The sequence below is a fragment of the Sturnira hondurensis genome, unplaced genomic scaffold (assembly GCF_014824575.4).
Source record: "Sturnira hondurensis isolate 20B ecotype Veracruz unplaced genomic scaffold, ASM1482457v3 Scaffold0008196, whole genome shotgun sequence".
NCBI lineage: Eukaryota > Metazoa > Chordata > Mammalia > Chiroptera > Phyllostomidae > Sturnira > Sturnira hondurensis.
Window position 1 is genome coordinate 16,287,509 of NW_028080827.1, and position 18,306 is coordinate 16,305,814.

At 40.3% G+C, this 18,306-nt stretch overlaps 1 protein-coding gene across 3 annotated transcripts in view; it reads left to right on the plus strand.

The window, feature by feature from the left end:
* Nucleotides 1–5,504: 5,504 nt before the first annotated feature.
* APH1B (aph-1B gamma-secretase subunit) overlaps nt 5,505–18,306 on the plus strand; it is a 29,387-nt gene continuing 16,585 nt past the window's right edge. For 2 of the 3 annotated variants that reach the window (XM_037054066.1, XM_037054067.1), the window contains exons 1-4: nt 5,506–5,754; nt 7,117–7,287; nt 13,903–13,973; nt 14,709–14,831. In XM_037054066.1, the coding sequence (XP_036909961.1) occupies nt 5,642–5,754; nt 7,117–7,287; nt 13,903–13,973; nt 14,709–14,831 (478 nt within the window). In that variant the 5' untranslated portion in view covers nt 5,506–5,641. Of the gene's footprint in view, nt 5,755–7,116; nt 7,288–13,902; nt 13,974–14,708; nt 14,832–18,306 lie in introns of all 3 variants that reach the window. The other variant, XM_037054069.1, reaches the window with a different exon arrangement.

The window sequence follows — 18,306 nt, forward strand, 5'->3', positions numbered from 1 at the left end:
GACCTTGGCATGCACTGGAGCCCCTCCCAAGAGGCTTCAGAACACACCGGAGCACCACCCAATTAGTTTCATAAATGACACCTCAAAAGTGGACTCAGCAGGCACCAGAGCCCTGCTAAAGCAAGATTACCCAGCAAGCCTGCCATTTAGAATCAAAGGACATGTAAAGAGCTTCCCAGACAAAAAGCTGAAGGAGTTCATCACCGCCAGACCACTATAAGAAATGTTAAAGGGGCTCCTTTAGAAAAAAATATCAATATAAATAAAAATATTGCAAAGAAAAAATCTCACTGACAAAGGCATATAATAAGAGCAATGGATTAACCAACATAGTACAAAGGCTAAAAGGCAAAAATAGGAAGATCACATGTAATTACAAACTAGGAGATACACACAAACATACACGCAAAAGAAAAACATAAATGTAAATATGCAGGGGCTGAGTAAAAATGGTAGTGATTCTAGACTGTTTAAATTTAAGTGACCATCTACTTAAAAGAGACTGCTATACGCCCTGTCTGGTGTAGCTCAGTGGATTGAGCGCTGGCCTGGGAACCAGAGAATCGCGGTTCGATTCCCAGTCAGGGCACATGCCTGGGTTGCAGGTCAGTTCCCTGCAGGCCAACTCCCAGCAGGGGATGCACGAAAGGCAACCATACATTGATGTTTCTCTCCCTCTCTCCTTCCCTTCTAAAGATAGATAAATAAATAAAATCTTCAAAAAAAAAGAGACTGCTATAAACATAGCTTGGTATATATGAAGCACATGGTAACCACAAGCCAAAAATCTATAAGAGATATACGAGAAATAAAGAGAATGAAATTCAAACACAGCACCACAGAAAGTGATCAACATGCAAGAGAAGAGAGAAGGAGAATAGGAAAGGAACAGAGAACTACAAAAAAAAATCAGAAAATGATTAATAAAAATGCCAGTAGCTACATACTTGTCAATAATTACTTTAAGGACAAAATGCTATAATTAAAAGATGAATGGATAGTTCTTTCAGTTGCGATCTTGGTTCCACATTTGTTAACCACGCTAAATACCTGGTGAAACCACCACCCACTGATATCACATGAAATGTTGAAGGGACTTCTTTAAGAAGGAAAAGATCAAAAATATAAAAAATTAAATGGCAATAATTACTAACCTATCAATAATTACTTTAGATGTAAATGGATTAAATGCTCCAATCAAAAGACAGAGGGTAGCTGAACAGAGAAGAAAACAAGATGCATATGTATGCTATGTGCAAGAGTCCCATTTCAGATCAAAAGACACACATAGCCCTGGCTGGTGTGGCTCAGTGAATTGAGTGCTGGCCTGTGAACCAAAAGGTCGCTGGTTCGACTCCCAGTCAGGGCATATGCCTGGGTTGCTGGCCAGGTCCCCAGTAGGGGGCACTGGAAAGGCAACCACACATGATGTTTCTCTCCCTCTCCTTCTCCTCCCTTTCCCTCTCTCTAAAAAATAAATAAAATATTTTTAAAAGATACAGATAGACCAAAAGTAAAGGGAACGAAAAATAGTTCATGCAAATGGAAATGAAAATATGGCTGGGGCAATAATACTTATATCGGACTATTACTCAGCGATAAAAAAGGATAAAATCTTGCCATCTGCAACAACATGGATGGACCTAGATGCTATTATGATCAGTGAAATAAGTCGGACAGAGAAAGACAAATATTATATGATTTGGCTCATATGTGGAATCTAAAAAACAAAATAAGCAAACAAGTGTAATATTAAATGTCAATTGTAATTGAAAAATTTAAAAATGTATATAAATATCTTTCCTTGATTTTTTTCCTCTTGCTCAATTCATGTAGCTCATCCTTCACCAAATTCTGTTTGCACAGTTTCTAAATCTCTCTTCAATTTGTCTGCTTCCTTCCAGGCTCCTGCTCTCTCCCTGACTCAGGCCACTATCACCTCATGCCTGCAGTATGCCAAAGGTGTCCTATCTGGAATTCTATTTCCATATCTGAACAAAGGAGATCTGATCCTGTCACTCACCTAGATAAATCCAGGACTTGAGGTCAACTCTAACCTGCTGGGCTGCCCAGTCTTATCACTTCCCCTTCTCCTCACATTTCTAGGACGTCCTGAACTACTTTCTTTCACTCTGAGACCTACTCAGTTGTCCTCCCATTTCTTCCCTACTTCCTAGTTTTACTAACTTTGAAGATGAGACCTGAATGGGTGCGTGTTATTGTTACCAAAACCTCACAAGTTTGGACTGGGTGACCCTTCCCCTTCCTATGTACTCTGATAGCATCCTATACCTGCCTGGCTGGCTTCCCCTATAGACTGTAAGCTCCCTGGAGACTGGAGCACATCTGTTTCATTGGTGTAGCCAATGACCAGCATTTTAAAAAAATATTTCTTTCTTTCTTTATTTAGAGAGAGGGAGAGAAACATCAATGTGTGGCCGCCTCTCACGTGCCCTGCAGCCCACAACCCAGGCATGTGCCCTGACTAGGAACCGAACCAGTACACTCCTTGGTTCACAGGAGTTTACTAGTCAATTCACTGAGCCACACCAGCTAGGGACATTTTTTTTTTTAAAGTAACTTCTCATAAGTGTCATGACTGGGGACCAAATACGGAACCTAGGCACATGTCCTGTCAGGGAATCAAACCAGTGACCTTTTGCTTTGCAGAACGACACCCAACCAACTAAGCTCCCAATGCCTAGCATTACGCCTGATTCTTAGTAGGCATTCCACATGCATTTTGAATGAGTGAATAAATGCTTGAGTAAATATACATCTATCAGCACTGCAAGAAAACAAAACTCAGGTGAATTCATCACTATATGGTGAATTACCGGTAGCTGCGTGAAAGCCTTACTTAATAGATTGCTAAAAGGTGGTATTGCTTTTGCCCCCAACACACACCCAGTTCTGAGGAATTACCAGACTCCGTATCTATAGTGCATGCTTGCCTCCTTCCCCAAGTCATCTTTTAAGGATTTAACTCCCCAAATCACTTAGTACCCTTATATTTTTAGGTCTTGGGGGAAAACTAATGGCACATTCATAAAAACTTAAGGAGTCAATAGTACTGTTACTTAGCCTAAAATTTCTCATTTGTAAACAGAATCATTGAAATCAGTGCAAAGTACTTTTTAAACAGCCATTTAAGGTGCCATTATTCAGAGAAAACTTGAAATAAGTTTTTTTTCAAATATTTTATTTATTTTTAGAGAGAGTGGTCAGGAAGGAGAAAGAGTGGGAGAGAAACATCAATGTGCGGTTGCCTTTCATGTGTCCCCTACTGGGGACCTGGCCCAAAACCCAGGCACATGCCCTGACTGGGAATCGAACCAGCGACCCTTTGCTTCACAGGCCCGTGCTTGATCCACTGAGCTACACCAGCCAGGGCTTGAGATAAGTTTTTCTAGTAAATAACCATAAAGGCTGAAGATAACTATTTTATTGGTTACATTGCCAGTTTGGTGTGGTTGCTTTCTTCTTTTCTATTCCAACAGACATCAGTTAAAGATGTCTTCACAGACAGGTGGGAGAGGGGAGACTCATTGTATTTTCCATTGCCTTCCCATTTTTTAACTGGACTTGGGACAAGGACTGAACTGAAATATGGTCAAGACAGCATAAAGAAACATCCTTGTGATGCATGTTCAGCTCTGCATGTTGAATTGCCAACTTTCAAAGTATTTCTTCAGTTTTAACCAAGACATACTAGACCATGGTTAAAATTTGGGTAAATAAATTATTAAAATAGGGATAAAAGAATAAGTCATATTCAGACATCATAGCAGTAATTATAATAAAAATAGTTGCTATAATTGACTGTTAAATTTAGCTCCATGCTTCCTGGGAGTCAAGGTAAAGCCTGAATGTGACCAGTTAGCTCCCAAACGATGTATATGAATTTGTCAGGAGAAACAAAACTTTTTTCTAGCCCCGAACTCAAATAGTAAAGCATGGATCTATAGAGATGTTGAACAATGACAATGAATCAGTTTGAGAAGATATGCAGGAAAAATTGTAGATGGCCATTTCTTGTGTAAAAGTCTTTATTTATGCCAAGGGCACGCACATATTATGCTTCTGTGAAGGCATTTCTGCACAGAGCTGAAATATTGGAATTGCATTTGATGACTTTGATTCAGGATAGACCCCAAAGAATCTATCTAATGGTGAGTCGCTCCACCACTTTGAAATGTTGTCCCAACCTCAGTTTTGATAGATGCTGGATATTTCTAAATGAGTATTTTCATTTACTCCACTGTGAACAGAAATACATATATGTCTATTTTAAATGGGCAAATGTGATGTTTTACCATAAAATTAAATACCTGCAGTTGTATTATTTGAGGGACCATTTCCAGAGGTGACCTGCAAAACATCTTCATTTTGGTCCCAACTTTTGCCTACTGGTGTTTTTCTTTTCAATGTTAATTTCCAAGAGCTTTATTCATGATAGACATTAAAGAAGGAGTAAGAATGGCTAACACACAGCACTAATACACAGGTACGATCCTCGAAAAAACCCATTAGTTATTATTTATATTACTCCCATTAAACATGGGGAAAATTTTTAGATGTGAATGATCAGAGATCTTACCTTCTTGTTTTAATTTTTAAATCTCTCAGAAATTTTAAAATGGATACAAAATGGCAAATATTTCCAATTTTTATATTACTTCATTAACTGAACAGATATTTATTTAGTGAGCAGCACCTTCTAGGTGCTGTGGCAACAATAAAGAACAAAACAAAGACCCTGACCTCCAAAAGTTTATTTTTAATGAAGGAGACAAATAAGCAACAAAAACAGAGCAAGAAGATATTACCATTACTGTTTTGAAGACTCGGGGTGGGCGCGGTGTGGGGAACAAATAAAACCAGCTTTCAACAGCTGTCAGACAGCTCTCCAGCTGTCCGAGGGCAGCTGGTTCCACCACTGTTTCATCCCTGTACTCTCTGTGGGTTATTACCTGGTACCATGAACCCAACTTGGGCTTTATACAGGATAAAGTACGAAGTTCTCAGAACTATGCAAATGAAAAGATTTGTTTTAAAAAGACCTTTTATTTAGAAATGGGAGCCTGTCCAGCGCTGTTTTTCTTTATTTGTTTTGGAATCTTAGCGGAGGTCCCCAGAAGGGACTGGGGACCTCCCCTCCCTTAGCATATGGCAGCCGGCACACCGACCGCTTGATTATGTAGTAAGATGAAAACAGGGGCGCTACGACTCCACCAGTAAAGTCGCCAGCTAGCTCAGCCGCTGAATCCAAGAGCCGCAGCTCTGCCAGGCTGGGCCCCCTGAGGCGGTAGGACTGAGGGCCCGGAGGTGAGGCCCCCGCCCCGCCCCCTCCTCGGCGCCCCGCCCCTCCTCCCGGCGCCCCGCCCCTCCTCCCGGCGCCCCGCCCCTCCTCCCGGCGCCCCGCCCCTCCTCCCGGCGCCCCGCCCCTCCTCCCGGCGCCCCCACCCCGCCACGCCCAGCCACGCCCTCCCACACCACGCCACGCCCGCACCACGCCCGCGACCTCCCACTGCACTCCACTTCACGCCCGCGCCCCACCCCGCGTTTAGCTCTGCTTGCGCCTGGGGCGCTAGAGCACCTAACGTCCCTGCCAAGCCCCGGGCCGGCTTTAGCGGTCGCCATGACGGCAGCTGTGTTCTTCGGCTGCGCCTTCATTGCCTTCGGGCCTGCGCTGGCCCTCTATGTCGTCACCATCGCCACGGATCCGTTGCGCATCATCTTCCTCATCGTCGGGTGAGGCGGTTGTACTGGGAAACCCGGACCCGGGACTCCCCTTTCCCCGGAGGGTACTGGCGACCCCCGGCGTCCCTACCAAACTACTGGACTATGTTGGGTTTGGGAGGAAAGAAGGGTTGAGATGAGGAGATCCGAGAACCCGCTCCTCTGGGACTCCTCGCCCGCCTCCGAGGGTGAGCGGGGAAAGGATTAGAGAACCCGGACCCCAGAAAGCGGGCTCTGGGGGAGGAGTTCACACTGTGGGTCTCAGAAAGCCCTGCTATTTGGCTCCTGAGTTTTTGCGTAGTGTCCGTGGGTGAGTTATAGTGAGTTGTGAAGTCACTTAAACTTGTATGAAAAAATGTGGATAAGTTCAAATATGCATGTTTTATTTTTCTGGACACAGGGGTCCTACATTAAGACTTTTAGGTTCTTACAGGCTTCTGTAATCCCACAGCGGTTAAGAGCCATAGCGCCTGCGCATCGGCGCTTTAAAACATATGGATGCACAACACTACCCCAGATCAACTCATCGGAATGCCTAGAGGGTGGGATTCAAGACGACGGATTTTTTTTTAAACTCCCCAAGTGATTGAGGTGTGCAGCCAAAGAGTGGAAACCTGTACACACAGAAGCACCTGTCAGTCTCTTTTTAGGAGCTTGGTAAATACCGAACTCTGGTGGTGAATATGGTCATAATCCCAGTTTTCCTCTGCCTGGCAGCCCTTACTGAGAGGCTTCCCGCATACCCCTACACCCTTGGTGCTCACTTGGCACCTGGAGAAGCAGCCCCGGTAGGCCAGTGATGCTCCCCTTTTCTGAGTTTCTTCACCTGTCACAACTGTATTGAAAGTGTTGCATCACATTATCATTTAAAAAGCATTAGAGATTTGGGCAAAAGATTGTAACTTGTTAAAACTTGTTGTAATCATTAAAATCCACAGGAATGCTGTAAACCCCAGGCCTGGAAAACTGCTCTAGATCAGAGTGCAGGTTTTTGACTTCTGGATTTTATACCAACCACTCCGTTAGTAGAGATGTAGACTTTTTTTTTTTCTGGAAAAGACACTTAAATTGGCACATTAATGAGCAAAGCATTAGTTAGGAAGAGTAGCAAATAAAGTTTTCAACCAGACAGTCCTTGGCAGATAGTCTGCCTTGTAGATACTTAAGAAATAATAGGATCACTTACGAAATAGAAGAGTGATTGTTAGGAAAAATCCCAGATTCCTTTTGGATTATATGTTTATCTCACCAGGCAAAATTCACCACTGATTAAGAACAATGGATCCAGAGCATCACTTTACAAATACTAAAAAAAAAAAAAATTAATCCTGTACTTAACATTTACTTGTGACTTCCCCCCCCCCTAATTTTTAGAGCATTCTTCTGGTTGGTATCTCTACTGCTTTCCTCCCTTGTCTGGTTCATGGCGAGGACCGTTACTGACAACAAAGATGAATCAAAACAGAAATATCTGCTAATCTTTGGAGTGTTAATCTCAGTCCTTATCCAAGAGATGTTTCGGTTTGCATATTACAGACTTTTAAAGTAAGTTAAATGTTTGTTGACCTTTTCTGCAGTTAATTTGAATTATGATTTAGTAATTTGAAACAATGTAATGGGGTACTTGGGGGTCCATGCCTTCCTTCAAGCCAAGGGATTAGAACATTTCTAACCTGAAAATACTGAGTAGTTTAGCTTGTGGGTATTCCTTCATTCACTCATCAGAAATACTTTTTGAGAATTTACCCTCTGTCAGTCATCATTCTAGGGACTAGGAATACATCATGATTAAAAGACAGTTTTTGACCTCATGGAGGTTCTATTATAGTGGAAACAGACAACAAAAGAATGAATAAGAGCCCTGGCTGGTGTAGCTCAGTGGATTGAACACGGGCCTGCGAACCACACCATCGCGGTTCGATTCCCAGCCAGGGCACATGCCTGGGTTGCAGACCGGTTCTCTGCAGGCCAACTCCCAGCAGGGGACCCACGAAAGGCAACCATACATTGATGTTTCTCTCCTCCTCCTTCTCCTCTAAAGATAGATAAATAAATAAAATCTTTAAAATAAAAAAAAAGAATGAATAAGAAAGTACATTGTATGTTAGAAGATAATAAGTGCCATGAAGCAAAAAAAAAAAAAAAGCTAGAGAAATATAGAAACAACAAAAAAAGTTCCACTTTAAAATTTACATCAGCTTCCCTTTGCCACCTACTAAAATAAATAATTCTTAAAGAGATTATACCTACCATTATTTTGATCATATTGGGGAAAATAGGGGTTCATTTTGTGATATTTAATGTGATTTCATAGCTGTAATAGAAGAACACATTTATAAAAAATAATGCATGTGAGTTCCCTTTAGGGAATGTTAGGCCAGAAAGTAGGTCATCTGGGATTCATGAGGACCTCATGTGAAACCACTGATTGGAAACACAGCTTGAACTTATAACCATATTTTTTTTCAGGCTGTCATGAGATTGGCTTTGACTATGTAGTAACACTTAGAATAATAAATGTGCTATCTCTTAACATTTCAGCAAATGAGAGTTCAACCACTCCATGAATTTTGTGGATGTAACCAAGATAGAACCTCAACAGTGTCTCTTATAACTTCTGGTAATTTGTTCTTGCTGATATGGTAGGCTTTCAACATTTTTTACTTACTGCTTTTAATAACAGGCATTGAAATTTAATAATGAAGCAATTTAAATTCAAATTGAAAACCATGAAGCCATTGCTTCGAAGCAAAAGTCATATCTTAGAAAAGGTTTAAAATTGAAATTTCCATTAGTCCTTAGAAATATTAAAAAGCAACCAACAATTATCAAAGATAAAATTTAAGTTTCCATGGGAACACAGTATCATTAACAGATGGACATTCATCTGGTATGCAGCAGTTACTGTCATTCCAAAATTAAATTTTACTGTAGAATATTATTAAGATAATCAAAATCTTCCTTCTTCTGACCTCTGCCCCATCCAAGAACCACACAGTCAAATGAAGTCTCTGTCACATGGTAGTCATCTTGTCTCCTTCACAGCTAACCATTCCTCATTTCTTCACCTGGCCCTCAAAAGACATGTCTGTGGCTTCCAAGCGTTTTCCAGTCTCTGTTTTTTATGCCAGTAGCCATGTCCCTTTTGTCGTTGCCTGGAATTTACCAGTGCTCAGGACCCAGCAGAGTTCTCTTACTGTGGTCACAGTAGTGCAGAGGACAGCGGCCCTTCCCACCCTTGACTGGTGCGGTATTCTTTCTTTTTTTAAGATTTTATTTATTTAGAGGGGAAGAGAAGGAGAGAAATATCAATGTATGGTTGTCTCTCATGAGTCCCCTGCTGGGAACTGGCCTGCAACCCAGGCATGTGCCCTGACTGGGAATCAAACCTCGATCTTGTGGTTCGCAGGCCCGCGCTCAATCCACTGAGCTACTCCAGCCAGGTGGCGCTGTATTCTTTAAGAATTCAGCCTGAGACTGCACTGGGTTTTCCTGTCAGCAACATCTTTGGCTCATGTTGGTTGCATTTTCACATATGATGGTTCTAATTTTGAAGCAAAAGTTTGAATGGATTTTCACAGTTTAGGACATGGATTTAGTAAGCCTTAAGGACTTTAGGTTCTAAAACCTGGTTTTCCTAGAGTGGCTGAATAGGTATCTGCTTGTTTTTTCACAGTTCCCATCTGAAATGCAACTCTTTATTGGTACTACCTGGTGGTTCCAGAGGGCTGCACACTGAACATTGGCTGACATTTTACTGAGGGCAGTGAGGGAACAGGGCCACACGCAGAAGGAATTGCAGCCATCAGTGTGCAGGCTTTCATGCCAGGAAGTTCAGAGAAACCTGTTTGTCTTTCTGGAAAACCATGTTTACTGCTCCCAAAGGACCTTTGGAAATTTGCAAAAAGATATTAGGATAAACCTGTATTAACAGGTACCTTTGGTCGTCTTCACAAAATGCATCTTTAGCAAGCCTTTGGAATATTGTACAATATCTTTCTAGTAGATTTTAGAAACGTTGGATGTTATGTAGTTATGTGTTAGAACAAATTTGAGAATTGGAACGCCGTATTCATGGCTAACATTTATGTAGATACGTTTAAGTTCCTCTCTTACGCTACACTACATTCAAATATAGGCACTGGTTTAATCAATATTTTAAGTATTCCACTGCCAAAGTACATTTTGAACATGTAAATTTAAAGTACTGCCTCAATAAATTTTTTGCTATCTGAATTTGATGCCAAGATGAAAATGTGGAGAGTTTGTACCAGTATTTTTTTATATATATTGACTTGAATCAAAATACTTATCATTGCAGTTTAATATAAATTTTTTTATGGGCCAGACCTTGAGAAAAGTACTTCATCTTGAATGAGTGAAATGTAACTTTCAGCCTTACAAAGAGTTGCACTGTGGGGAATTGGCTTGTAGCCACAGGAGATAGCCCTTTCTACCTTAATTTCTTTTTAAAAAATCCAAGTTATGATCTTGTATGTTCATTGCCTAAAACATACATTAGAATTTTTTTTTGCTTGGATTGAAGCTTTTGCAGTTTTCAATTTTGTTTTTTAATGCTAATACTATAAATATTTGGTAATTTTAGAATCTGCCATTCATCGAAAGAGTTAAGATAACCATTGCTATAATATCTTAAAAGGCATAAGTAATTTTAGCCCTGGCCGGGTGGCTCAGTTGGTTAGAGCATGGTCCCATACACCAAAAGGTTGCAGGTTCGATTCCTGGTCAGGGCACATACCCAAGTTGCAGGTTTGATCCCCGGTCAGGGCATGTGAGGAGGCAGTCAGTCTATTGATGTTTCTCTCTCTCATCAATGTTTCTCTCTCCCTCTCTCCCCCTCTCTGTCTAAAATCAATGAACATATCCTTGGGTGAGGATTTTTTTTTAAAAGAATGGTTAAAAGGCATAAGTAATTTAAAAAATTTCTAGAATAGTGTATTTAATTTATATGTACATTTCTTGGTACTGTACCTCTTTTACACACATGTGCAAAAAATAACAAACAAGAAAGATAGAATGACTTACCAGTGGTTTTTCAAAGATTGCATATAAGAAACTTGGGCTTTTTCTTTTTGGTTCTTGAAAACTGTAATAAATGAAAACAAAGAATTTTCCACTTCAGCACTGTGGTCATGTTACGAACACTGTCTCTTACGTCATCAGTTGTGTGTTCTGTCTGTCAGAAACACGGAAGCCGATAGTGTTGTGTACTTTTCACTTCCTAACCTCGACGTGGAGAACTATTTAGTGCTATAGACCTTTCCTCCCACAAACTTGTGATATAGAATGAGGAACTTTATTAACTTTTGAGTTTATATATTTAATGTATTTGTCATAGCAGTACTTTGCTATACCAGATAGCAAAAAGTACTGAACAATTACTGAACAATTTATTCATTACTAAACAATTTAAATAAAACACAAGTCCTACAAAATTTTTTGATTCTATTACATCATTATATTCATTTGTCGATAGAGGTTATTACTACTATCTATGTTTCTAAGCTCTAATTAGCGTTTAACAGCATTCCAGTGACAGCTAAGTTTATTTTTTAGGAAAATTGGACATTTTAGGTAGTTACTGCTCCAGAGAAAGAAGTTGACAGTCATTGGCTTGTGTCTGTGCTACCAAACGACCCTACTGAATGGAGAATACTGAAATGGCCAGTTGTTTCTTTTGAGTCTAGAAAAACAAAAGACCTTTTCTGTTCTGCTTATTACTATTTTTGTTGAACTCTGCATTGCCTGTAATTTAATGATACTTATATATATAGTCGATATAAGTTAAATGTCCTTTGAGTCAGGATCCTTGTTGCAGGTTTCTAGCCAACAAGGGTTAGTAATAGTGATAGCAGTGGAACTGACCAGCTGCACCTTGCATTCCTGACCCATCTGTGTTGTCCACAACAGAAGCACAGATGTGATCACTCTGAGGATCATTTCTTATTAAACAATATTCTAATCCTTCATTCAGGCATTCATTTAGCTGCTTTTCTGAGGGTAGCATTTTCTTTTTTTAAGATATATTCATTTATTTTAATTTAATTTATTTATTTATATTTTATTTATTTATTTATATAAAATAGAGACAAGTGTTCAAGTACAGTTGCCTCTATTTTCCCACCATCACTCCCCCCACCCTCAATCCTTCCCGCTTTGGCTTTGTCCTTGGGTCCTTTATACATGTTTCTTGACGACCCTACCCCTTCTTTTTCCTGTAGTCCCCCACCTCCCTCCCCTCTGGTTACTGTCAGTTTGTTCTTTATTTCAGTGTTTCTGGTTATATTTTGCTTGCTTATTTTGTTGATTAGGTTCTATTTACAGGTGAGATTATGTGGTATTTGTCTTTCACTGCCTGGCTTATTTCACTTAACATCATGCTTTCCAGTTCTATCCATGCTATTGCGAAAGGTAGGAGTTCTTTCTTTCTTTCTGCTGTGTAGTGTTCCATCGTGTAAATGTTCCATACTTTTTTGATCCACTCACTTACTGATGGGCACTTAGATTGTTTCCAGCACTTGGCTATTATAAATAGGCTTTTTTTTTATTGGCAATTCAGGATTCTTAGGGTATAACCCCAGCAGTGGAACTGCCGGATCAAAAGGCAGTTCCATTTTAGTTTTTTGAGGAAATTCCATACTGTTTTCAACCAGTCTGCATTCCCACCAACAATATACCAAGTTTCCCTTTTCCACAACCTCACCAGCACTTATTGTTTGTTGATTTGTTTATGATGACCATTCTGACCAGTGTGAAGTGGTATCTCATTGTGGTTTTAATTTGCATCTCTCTGATGGCTAGTGATGCTGAACATTCTTGCATATGTCTCTGGGCCCTTTGCATGTCCCCCTTGGAGAAGTGTCTCTTCAGGTCTTTTGCCCATTTTTTAAATTGAATTGTCTGTTTTCCTGGAGTGCACTTGTGTGAGTTCTTTATATATTTTGGAAATCAGACCATTGTCTGAGGTATCATTTGCAAATATATTTTCCCATATGGTTGGTTCTCTTTTCACTTTGCTGATGTTTTCTTTAGCCATGCAGAAACTTTTTATTTTGATGTAGTCCTATTTGTTTATTCTTTCCTTTATGTTCCTTGCTCTAGGGGACATAACAATGAAAATATAGAATATCTGAAATTTTCCTGCCTATGTTCTGCTCTAGGACTTTTATGGTGTCGTGACTTATATTTAAGTCTTTTATCCATCTTGAGTTTATTTTTGTGTATGGTGTAAGTTGGTGGTTAAGTTCCTTTTTTTTCCCATGTAGCTGTCCTATTCTTTTATTTTTAGAGAGAGGGATAGGGAAGGAGAAAGAGAGGGAAACATCGATGTGAGAGAGAAGCATGGATTGGCTGCCTCTCGCACATGCCCCAGCCAGGGACCCAAACCACAACTGAGGCTTGTGCCCTGACCAGGAATTGAACAGGTGACCTTTTGCTTTGTGAGATGATGTCCAGCCAACTGAGTCACACTGGTCAGGGCCTAAGGGTAGCATTTTATTTTCCCCTTCAGCCTGTTTGGGGCAGGGGGATATGAAACAAATATGTAAAATAGACAACCATATGATTAAATGCCCATGTAGGAGTTCATCAGTATTGCAGGATTTAAGAGAAAGGAGAGATAGTGATTACTAATCATTGAGAAAGGTGGTTTCTTTGAGAAACTGCTGCTAGAACTAGACTTTGAAGGTTAAGTACAATTGAGGTTCTATAGAGTGGAAGCTAGAAGGGAGAGGGGCAGAACAAGTACAGTCCAGGTGGAAGACAAAACAAAATACCAACACAGTGGGAGTGAAGATACATTTCTTTGCGAATAGGAAAAAACTCAGGATTGTAGATGCCACAGGATACTGAATGAAGTATATAGCTCAAAAAGTAGTCAGAAGTATTGCGTCTTTCCTGATGGCTTGTTTACTTATATTTTCCTTATTTTTCTCTCTTATGTAAAAGTCAGATAAAAGGCAAAAGTGTGTTGGAAATATATGATTGAAAATTTGCTGTATTTTTGTTTAAATGGATTTTATATTTAGAGTATAATCTTGTCAAATGCCTCAGTGAGTATCTCAATTTTGAAGTATCTTGTGTATTTTCCTAATATATTACTTTTTCTTTTAAAAAAATTATCTGTGTGGTTTATTTTAGAAAAGCCAATGAGGGTCTGAAGATTGTAAACCCAGATGAGCCACCACCTTCTATGCGATTGCTGGCCTATGGTAAGTTAGAACTGCATGGCATCATTAGGGAAAAAAAAATCAAATTTGGCATAAAAGCCACTTTTATCTTTTATGTCTTTTTAGGTACAGTATTTTATTAGTGTCTTGGTCTGTTGGTGTACATTGTTTGTTTTTCTAGCTTTTCAGGCCCTTAGGTAAAGGGAAGTGATCACGGGTGTGTGTCCATTAAATATTAGCCAGGATTAAAAGTTAGATTTTTAACAGTTTGGTTAATTAACAGTTTCCGAGTAAGGTTATGCTACCTTCTCTGAGTGGTTACTAGGACTTGGGTTCTACTAGGAGAACTCTTTGTGTTACTGTAGTTAATACCTCTCATAGTCTCATTTAGAATTGTGTTTTAAAGACTGGATCTGGGTGTGTAAGTTGAATCACCCAATTTGGCCCAGGGATCACTCACTACAGTTCACAGTCACCCTGCAAGTGCAGCTCCCGGGTCCAAGCCTTCAAACTGAATTCTGCAGGCTCTGTTGTCATAAACTAAAGCCAGATCTTCAGCATCATATACTTCTCCACCTCACCTATTGCTTCTGTGCCTGCCAGATGTTTTTTCTCTCCTTTTTCGTTTCTCTCTGCTACATTCAATTATTCATTTCCTTTCCTCTCTACCCCCTTCTCACTCGATGCATCATTTAGCCAAGCACTGGCCATTTCTGAGGCTGCTTTCCAGTATTTTCCCAATGGCATGATTTGTTTTTTGTTTTTATGTTTCTTTAGTGTCTGGCCTGGGTTTTGGAATCATGAGTGGAGTATTTTCCTTTGTAAATACCCTGTCTGACTCCTTGGGACCAGGCACAGTGGGCATTCATGGAGACTCTCCCCAGTTCTTCCTAAATTCAGGTAGGTGCCTGGTAGCTGTGAATGTTCAGGCTGCTGGTCTAAATGATCATTTCCTATTGGAGTTCCCTGGCTTAGGAATTCAAGTGAATCGAAATGTATGTTATACTTTGTAAAGGCAAAACACTGTTAGGCATCACAGGGTAAAGGACCTAGGAAAATAAAAAGTTTGGTTAGAGTATTTTAGAATTTTAGAGTAGAATTTAGCTTGTATAAAGTTCATTTTTATTTTATATTAACAATGTTGCTATATAGTGATATATTACAAGTGAATTTTTATAGGCTATATGCTCTTTTTTGTTTTTATTAGTTTATATTTATCTTAATATAAGCCCTAATCTTTTTTAAATTATATTTTATTGATGATGCTATTAGTCCTCCTGAATTTTCCCCCTTTGCCTTTCTCCACCCAGCAGTCTGCACTCCCTCAGGCAATCCCCTACCTCTGTTCATGTTCATGGGTCATGCATATATAAGCTCTATTTGGCTACTCTGTTTACTGCACTGTACTTTACACCCCCCTGGCTATTCTGTAACCACTTATTTGTATTTCTTAATTCCCTCACCTCTTCACCCATTCCCCTACACCCCCCTCCCATCTGGCATCCATCAAACTGCTCTCCGTATCCATGATTCTCTCTCGGTCCTTCCTGTTTGCTTAGTTGGTTTTTTAGATTCAATTGTTGATAGATATATGTTTTTGCCATTTTATTGTTCATAGTTTTAATCATCTTTTTCTTAAATCCTTTTAACATTTCATATAATAATGGTTTGGTGATGATGAACTCCTTTAGTTTTTCTTCTTTGGGGAGCTCTTTATCTGCCCTTCAATTCTAAATGATAGCTTTGCTGAGTAGAGTAATCTTGGATGTAGGTCCCTACTTTTCATGACTTTGAATATTTCTTGCCAATCCCTCTAGCCCACAAAGTTTCTTTTGAGAAATCAGCTAGAGTCTAATGGGAACTCCCTGTAGGTAACTGTCTGCTTTTCTCTTGCTGCCTTTAAGATTCTCTTTTTATCTTTAACCATTGGCATTTAATTATGGTATGTCTTGGAGTGGGCCTCTTTGCATCCATCTTGTCTGGGATTCTCTGTGCTTCCCGGACTTGCATGTCTATTTCCTTCGCCAAATTAGGAAAGTTTTCTTTCACTACTTTTCAAATGTATTTCCTTGCTCTTTCTCTTCTCTTTCTGGCACCCCTGTGATGTGCATGTTGAACCTCTTGAAGTTGTTCTGGAGGCTGCTTATACTGTCCTCCTTTGGTGGGGATTCTTTTTTCTTCTCGTTGCTCTGATTGCTTGTTTTTTGCTTCCTTATGTTCCAAATCATTGATTTGATTCTTAGCTTCACCCACTCTACTGTTGTTTCCTTGTTAATTGTTCTTTATTTCAATTAGTGTAGCCTTCATTTCTGACAATCTTTTTTTATGCAGTTGAGGTTATCACTAAGTTTCTTGAGCATCCTTAAAATGAGTATTTTGAACTCTGCATCTGGTAAATTGCTTATCTCCATTTTGTTTAATTAACTCTTTTTCTGGAGCTTTGATCTGTTCTTGCATTTGGGTCATGTTTCATTGTCTCTTTGTTTTGGAAGCTTCCCTGTGTTTGTCTGTGTATTAGGTAGAGCTGCTTTGATTCCATGTCTTGGTGGTGTGGCCTAATGTAGTAGGTGTCCTATAGGATCCAGTGGCACAACCTCCTGTATCACTCAAGCTGGGTTCTTGAGGTACACCCTTTGTGTGGGCTGAGGACACCCTCCTCTTGTAGTTGAGCCTTAGTTGCTGTTGACAGATTAATGGGAGGGATTTACCCAGACCAGTCAGCTGCAAGGATTTGCTGTGACCGCCGACCACCAACCTCCCATCTCCTTGGGGGATCAGTTGTGCAGGGGCAGGGTGGTGGTGCTCTAGCCTGGTCTGTAGCTGTCAACTGGGAGTGCACTGTCCCCGGGTTTTCCAGGGTGGTGCAGGCCAGGGTCAGCCCCAACCTATGTTTGCTTGGGGCCACCCTGCCTGAGCTGTAAAGCAATCTGAGATGGCTGCTACTTGTACTGGGCTTGAAGATTCCCAGAAGAAGCCAAACTGTGAATCAAGGCTGGCTGCTGCTAGTGCCAGGCCTGGGGCTCACTGAGGCCAGCTGTTGCTTGTCTGAAAGGGTTTAGAAAGTTGTGTAGTATGAGCCAAGACCAGCCATTCAGATGGAAAAGGGACTTGGGTGGGCCCTTAAGTTGGGTGGGGTGGAGTCTCTGGGGATCTCCAAGGCAGGTCAAACTGTGTTAGCCAGATTGATTTGGTCTCAGCTATGGCACCAGCTTGCTGGTTCTGTGGCTCTGTTGGGGGAGGGTTTAGAAAAGGGACAGTGGCCTCTGCAGTTTCTCCCTGCATGCCACTGGTTCCTTTCCAGCTGCTACCCTGATGCTGGAGCTCCGAGGGAATAAGTCCAAGTAGGTGAGTCTCTGTGTGAGTCCTTTAAGAGGAACTGCTTAAGGGTCCGGCAGATTCTTCCACTAACTTAATCCCCACTTTTTTTTTTTCAGCCAGAAGTTGTGGGGACTTCTCTTCCTGGCACTGGAATTTGGGCTGGGGGGTGGGCCTGGTGTGAGTCTGAGACTCCTCGCTCCTGAGATTTCCATCTTGAATTTTTATTCACCACACATGGGTATGGGACCAGCCCATTCCATGTCTGTGCCCCTGGATGGATGTGGTTTCTTTAATTCTGTAGTTGTCAGACTTCTATTCAACTCAGTTTCTGACAGGAACCAGTGATAATTGCTGTATGTTTTAGTTGTGATTTTGATGAGGTTGTGTGAAGAGGCAAGCCATGTCTGCCTACACCTCCCCACTCCATCTTGACTGGAAGTCAGCTCTAATCTTTAATTAGATTAAAGATTTGGGGATAGTCAGTATAATTTAATCTTGAAATCGAGAGGGAAAAATGGTTCTTGTTTAATGTAAATTAATATATCAAAAATGTATAGTTAAACATTTATGTATCATTTAAAGAATAACAACTCATTGTCCCTGTTCCTTAAAAACTAGAACATTAGCAAGATCTCAGAGCCCTTTGTTCCTCATTACTCCTCCCTCACTGGTAACTGTTGTCCTGCTTTGAGGTTTTTAATTCCCTGGGTGAATCAGGTTTGAAAGTTAGGTTTTTAACACGAATACATGTTTGTTTTGAAGGTATTGGGGTTGGCCAAAATGTTTGTTTAGTTTTCTTCTGCACAATGGCTCTAGTAGTACTTAGTTTCTTTAACTTCATTTGAAACAATTTTGTTAAATTGTATTATGACAGCTATCATATCAGAGTGCATTTTTAAAAATTTATCAGAATTGGTCATATTTGTGCAATCATCTTAATATTGAAGACGGAAGAAAATATGCAACATTTTTGGCATATTACGCTTTATTATTTCAAGAGAGGTAAAAATGCAACTGCAGTGCAAAAACAAAAGATTACTGCTGTTGTATGGAGAAG